The sequence below is a fragment of the Clytia hemisphaerica genome, unplaced genomic scaffold, assembly GCF_902728285.1.
Source record: "Clytia hemisphaerica strain Z4C2 unplaced genomic scaffold, Clytia hemisphaerica genome assembly, whole genome shotgun sequence".
In the NCBI taxonomy this organism is placed as follows: Eukaryota; Metazoa; Cnidaria; class Hydrozoa; order Leptothecata; family Clytiidae; genus Clytia; species Clytia hemisphaerica.
Genome location: NW_027103354.1, coordinates 177336 through 183720, shown reverse-complemented (window position 1 = coordinate 183720; position 6385 = coordinate 177336). Strand labels below are relative to the sequence as shown.

At 35.2% G+C, this 6385-nt stretch overlaps 1 protein-coding gene across 1 annotated transcript; it reads right to left on the bottom strand.

Moving 5' to 3' along the window:
* Positions 1-684: 684 nt before the first annotated feature.
* On the bottom strand, positions 685-6368 carry LOC136820786 (small ribosomal subunit protein uS5-like). Its single transcript, XM_067077016.1, has 4 exons — positions 6284-6368; positions 3184-3680; positions 1447-1606; positions 685-951 (listed from the first exon to the last, which is right to left on the bottom strand). The coding sequence occupies exons 2-4, from the start codon at positions 3676-3678 to the stop codon at positions 791-793; spliced, it is 816 nt and encodes a 271-aa protein (XP_066933117.1). The 5' UTR covers positions 3679-3680; positions 6284-6368; the 3' UTR covers positions 685-790.
* Positions 6369-6385: the final 17 nt, after the last annotated feature.

The window sequence follows — 6385 nt, the reverse complement described above, 5'->3', positions numbered from 1 at the left end:
AAAGAATAAGTCAAAGGACAAATGTTTCAAGCCAATCAAAGAAGTATTTTCCCCTCTAACCATTTTTTCGTGTGAAAATTCTCAATTTTACGTCTTGATTCGCGAAAGTTTGTACGCCCAAAGTGGCAACTTCTCGACTCGGAGAAAAATGAACATTTAACACTGATAAAATTTTTAGACATTTGTTTTTTAGTTTTCCGCGTCCAAAATGATTGAAAGACAGTGGTCTTAGAATTTTGCCTGAAAACTCAAACATACGTGAGTTTTTTCCAAGTTTAGTGAACACCCAAATTCAGAATCATCAGCCTTAAAAATAATCGACAATAACTGAAAATGGTATTGTTTCTAGGATTCTGATGGCTAGAGCACAAGATTTGGATCAAATTTGCGGCGTGAGTGAGTCGACAAAAATCATTGTTTTGTGATCTAATATTTCTAGTCATCGAAACCCTTTTCTTCAGTACCTCAAGTGGATTAATTTTCGCGTGGACTTTTTTTCGCGAATCGGCCTCTTTTTTATCTAATTTCTTTCATTTTCCTAGGGGTTTTTGCAAAAATCCTGATTTTAAACTTTTCGCGAGGATTAAATTTCGCGAAAATGGCCAAAATTTGCGAAAGTCGCGAAAATTAATCCACGCGAAATTTAATCCACTTAAGGCACTACTATAAGTATAAATCAAAACATATTTTGAACCCAAGAGAGGGGATAAGGTCTTGCTATTATATGAGGATAATTAACCGAAATTTTTATTTATAAAAAAATACCAGTTAAAATGTAAGAAAATCTTGCTTAGGCGCTGGTAACGGGTGCTGGGCGACCACCAGGGGTGTGGTTCTTGGCCAAATAGTCGGTAAATTCTTGGTAAGGTGATTTGCTGAATTGCGTTTCTGGCCACATGTCTGGTGTAAGGTATGAGAAGGTACGGGCAATAGCCATGTAAGTTGCCATAGCTGTAAGAAAACAAAACATAAATTCATACATCTCATTTTTATTCGTCATAATTGACTACGAACGAAGCAGTATGTTTTTTAGAAGTGAAAAGCTGTTTTCTAAAGAAAATCAGAGGAATTTTGTAACAAGAATAAAATACCAGATAAAAGTGGATGATTTAAATGCTACCTGTCAAAATAACCTACTTGAAAAATGTTTTTTTATAAGCATACAAAAATTAAAAAACGGTTCTGAGATGCTTAGGTCGAGGGCTTGAAAAGGAAAGACAATGATCAACCCTATTTTTAGGGAGTTTTCAGCCAAAATTTGCCTATAATCTTGAAAACGTTTCTTGAAAAGCTTGATCACATTATGAGCTTTGCTAATTTACGCCATCACGATCACAAAATGGATGAGCCAGGCATATGAACAAGAAAAATATATCCCATAGTGTACTCAGTTCAGTGTGATAGCTATTAATTACATAAGAATAAATAATCTACAATTTAACTTACCAAAATTGCCAACAGTTGCGGTTGTACCACAGGCACATGTATAGCAATCGTCAATACCAGCCATCATCAACAATTTCTTGGAGACACCAGCAGCAACAATGCTGGTTCCACGTGGAGCAGGAATCAAACGCACCGTGACTGATCCACATTTGCCAGTTACCTGAAAGCATATCAAGTTAAAGAGTAATCAAAGTCCTTTGCCCAAACGAGATTCAAAAAATTATCAACTTTCTTTACAAAAAACCTCAGTTCCCAAATTTAATTCAACATTATTTACAATGGCAGTAATTAAATAAGCTGTAGGTCACTGTGGAGCCATATCAACAACAGTTATTATTGCATGGATTTGAAATGATCGTTGATTTTCCTTTTCATTTTCAATCCTTGTTATGAATGTTGAACAAAGAAAACAAGAAAATTAAAAGGTTATAATTGAAAGGAGATCAAATGAGGACCTTCATAGTGTCCTCCAGGGTTTGTTTCCCCCACCAAATTCTTGATTTTTTTAATCTCCCCTCTTTTTTCCCCCTATGACTTTTCAGTTTTTTAGTTCCCCCCAGAAAATTCTGAAAATATCATTTTCCCCCATATACCCGTATAAACTTCTCAAATTTCAACCTGACACAAACGTAAAATTTTGCTCCACCCTCACAGATTTGAACCTATTTATGTTCAAAGATGTCAACCACGGTGGAGCCATTAGAACCAGTATTTTGATTAAATGGATTTGAAGTGGTCAATCTATTTTGGCCCTGTTTACTATTGAACAATATTTTCTATTCAAATGTGTAAAATACGAGCCAGTTAAGATATTCATGGACTTACAAGCAGCACCCAAAAAGAATATTGATACAAATATTGCAAATTAATCAAAATCAAGAACCACACAAGTTTTTCTATTTCTATTTGGTCGGGTTGCAGGAGGATTTGAGGCCTATTTTCCCCACTATAGACACTTTCAATGGGCGCCCCGTCAAAACCTTGGACTGACTACCCAATTCTCCTCACATGGCATGGGTTGACCTGGGCGAAGGTTCATTCAAGTGGACCCGAGTGGGAATCAAACCTCAGTCACCTGTGCAGCAACCCAGGTCAATGACCACTATACCACAGCGCCCTAGATCGATCCTAATAATGTAAGATCATGGTCAAAAATAGTGTGACATTTGAAAATTTAATTCAATTTTTCAATTTTACACTTCAGGTGATAAATGTGGCTGACATTTGTTTTGACAGCTGAAAATTTACACACTTCAAGTTCAAAGCTTAACCTAGGCTTGTAGTAGTTTGAAAAGTTCTGTTAGGTGATGGTTTGTGGCTTACAACCATTTACAGTTGACTACTTGGAAATGTCAACCACGTGTTTTCACGTCGAGTTTTAACCACGATCCATCACCCATTAATAAAAATATTAATTCTCTATCGTTTCATTGAAATTTCCGCTGTTTTTTTTTACACATACCTGGTAAGCCACAATTGTTCTCTAAAAATTGTGACTGCCACATGACAATGTAAGCCACAAAAAATCACCTGGCTTAGAGTGAAATTTAGGGATATCTAGAAGAGATATTGTAACCGTTTTTTCTGCACTTTGAAATTCGATCTTTTCCCCTTTTGAGGAATATATAAACTTAGTGTCAGCCACATTAAATCACCTAAAAACCTTTGGTTAAAGATATCATATACAAAATGTCACAAAAACAGGGGGTATTTTTGACCATGTTCGTAACAACTAACCTTGCATGGTACAGTATGTGGTTTTCCAAGTTTGTTACCCCAGTATCCACGTCTGACTGGAATGATGGAAAGTTTAGCTTGGATGATTGCACCTCGAATTGCAGTCGCAACTTCCTTTGAGCACTTAACACCAAGACCAACATGTCCATTGAAATCACCAATAGCAACAAAAGCCTTGAATCTGGTACGCTGACCAGCACGGGTTTGTTTTTGAACAGGCATGATTTTTAACACTTCATCTTTCAACGAAGGTCCCAAGAAAAAGTCAATAATTTCACACTCCTTGATGGGTAAAGAGTACAGGTAAATTTGTTCCAAAGATTTGATCTTGAGATCTTTAACCAATCTTCCAAGCTTGGTGACTGGAGTCCATTCCTTATCTTCAGGCTTTCCTCGTCCACGGCCTCTTCCTCTACCACGGCCTCGGCCACCTCGACCTCCACGGCCAAATCCTCCTCGTCCTCTTGGGGCACCGGCTGATCCTGAGTCTGCCATTGCTATAACATATAAAGTTAAATAATAAAAGCAAGAAATATTGTGATCTTTTCTACCCAGGACATTCTTACTCCAAACCCTGCCGCATATTTTTTTCCTTAGACAGAAATGTCTTTGATGGTTGGAAATACATTAAAGGTTGGTTTTGAAAGGTCAGATGTTGATGTACCTTGGTCAGATGTTGGTGTACCTTAAAACCCTATTAGCACTCTATTTTGTCAAGAATTTTTCGCGAGCATAAACTTTCGCAAATGGCCCTTCCTAGCATTTAAAGACATTTACTTTCGCGAAAAGGGCCAAAATTCGCGAAAGTTTCTGCTCGCGAAAGTTTCTATGCCTAAAGTATTACAATCGAACCAATAATGATATTTAGATTCTGTTTGAAAATTCTGAAAGATAAAATGTTCTTTAACATAATTACCGGTTTTGCAAATTCCATGAAGATTTTATCTTAAAATCTGTGCTGAATATGAGTAAAATTTTCAAAACTTGATGATTTTTTTTTTAATTAAAGAAATTTATATTGTCAATACCTATCATGTGTCAAAATTTGAAGATGATTAATAAATAGTTCAAAAGTTATCAGCACTTTAAAATTTGAGTTTTAAGCGATTTTAGCTGGGTTTTATGTCATGTTTCACAATAAAGTCATAAAACTTGATCTGGACAAGCTATAACCCTCAAATTTTGCACATATACTCTTAATAAGATTTTGTTAAAAGTATAAAGTTTCAAGTCGTTTAAAAATTTTTTCTCTGAGATATATGCAAAAGAATAGGGGCTAATAGGGTTGAGGGAATAAATCTTCGCGGGGATTATATTTCGCAAATTTCACCTTTTTCACAAATATTTTAAAACTCATCTCTTGCTAAATTTAAGCCTTGTGAAAATTAAGTTTTTTAAGCTAAAGTCTCTTGAAATTAGCCAATTCGCGAAATTAAATTCTCGCAAAAATTTACAGTCGAAAGTTGATCACTAAAGAAGTCCTTAAAATTTAATTTTCATGCGAGGGTAGCTGTCTCGCAAAAATAGGTTGTAGCGTAAATTAATTCCTTTAAGGTAGTAAAAACAAGTGTGACAAGAAAAGGTTTTGAAAAATGAAAATATTGATACTGACACTTTAATTTATAATAAATAGAAGGTTTTCTCTCTTATAATTAAAACATTATATTGTAACTTTGCTATTTTTTGTTTACAAAAGCAATAGGTTTCTTTTACTCCATGAAAACCTTTAGGGAAATTGAAAATTTAAATGAAAATTAATTTTGTTAAGTTATCTACCAAATTTAAGTGGCTTTATTCATTCCCCAAATGTGTGCTTAAAACAGGTTTTTCCTTTTTTTTAATGGTGTTTTCAGTCAAAAATATCCTTTGTCTGCCAAATAAAATTCCCTCTGAAAAAACTTTTTCAACCAACCGCCAACCAAGTCAATCTCACAAAAAATCCCTGACAAAATAGCTTCTATATTGAAGAAGAAAAGATTTATGGCACCTTTCAGCCTGTTAAAACTTGGGCCTAGGATTCCTAAGTTATTTTGCTTGTGACTTACAAAATGATAACCTAAGGTCCAACCCTATTCAAGAAGTATGTTTAAAAATCTTCATTTGGCCATTTTTCATGCCCTTTAAGCCTTGGGTTATCGGACGCTGCCCCTCATGAAATTACTAAAATTTTGATAAAAACAGCCTTTTTAGTGGAAAAACATAAGAAAAAGTGCCCTTTTCGGACACTGCCTTGACTTTCTAAAATATGGCCTGGATGTGACATAAAAACTGCCATTCACTGACAATAGAAGATCAATTTTGCATAATACCTGTGGAATAAAAACTTTTATGGAATATATTGCACTCAATTAAATTCATAATGTTTATAATAAAATGAAAATTATTCTCTGAAAATATTATGGAAAGTTTAAACAGCATATCCTGCTACATAATTAACAGAGCATAAAACAACAAGTTTATATATTATATGATTGGGTTGATATACAAATGCTTATTCAGAAAATTAGATGATAATCATGCTTGTGTATAAAAATAGAAAATTCTAATGTGCTTCACAAATCCCCAATGTCTATATTTATTTAGTGCCGTATTTTCCCTTCAACTCTTCAACAGTGGTAATATATTCGGCTTCCGCGTCCTCCTTTGAAGCACCCTTGCGAGCATTCCACGCATCCCATTTTGATTTACCAGTGAAGTCCATCATTCCTGGACGAGTTGTATTGCAGTCACCAACAGTGGCTTGTTTGAAAAGGGAGTAAACTTTCAGTTTCTCATCATTGGTGGGATCTCCCGCCAAAGTTTTCACTTCTTCTGCAGCTTTGTTAAATGCGTCCGACATTATAGATCCTCTTCCCAAAATCAGAGCTTCTGGCAATCCTGAAGTGATAACTGACATTTTTAATAGGGCGAAAGGGGAGTTATCAAGACTGAAAGAACTGCCAGAAACTCTGATTTAACATGCAATCGCGGTGTAATTCAAACGAACTATCTTACTAAGCATGCAACACAAACCCATTGGAAGATGTATGAAGCACATAAGGGGAATTACAGGGGTTATCACAAAGATAAAATAGGATTCCATAAGGTAAGGGCAACTTACGTGTATTTAGTTTTCCAACGAAATCTAAAAGACTTGTTCGAGGCGAATGTTTCTTACCATTTGATTTTTCCACGTGATTCGCAATGACGTCATAAATTCTTT

What these genes read in the sequence shown, in the direction of transcription:
- LOC136820786 (XM_067077016.1), bottom strand. Translation starts at nt 3,678, where the DNA reads ATGGCAGACTCAGGATCAGCCGGTGCCCCAAGAGGACGAGGAGGATTT. An exon ending in CACATACTGTACCATGCAAG is followed by an intron (nt 1,607 to 3,183) that starts GTTAGTTGTTAC and finishes ATATGCTTTCAG; the next exon opens with GTAACTGGCAAATGTGGATC. An exon ending in CGCAACTGTTGGCAATTTTG is followed by an intron (nt 952 to 1,446) that starts GTAAGTTAAATT and finishes GTTTTCTTACAG; the next exon opens with CTATGGCAACTTACATGGCT.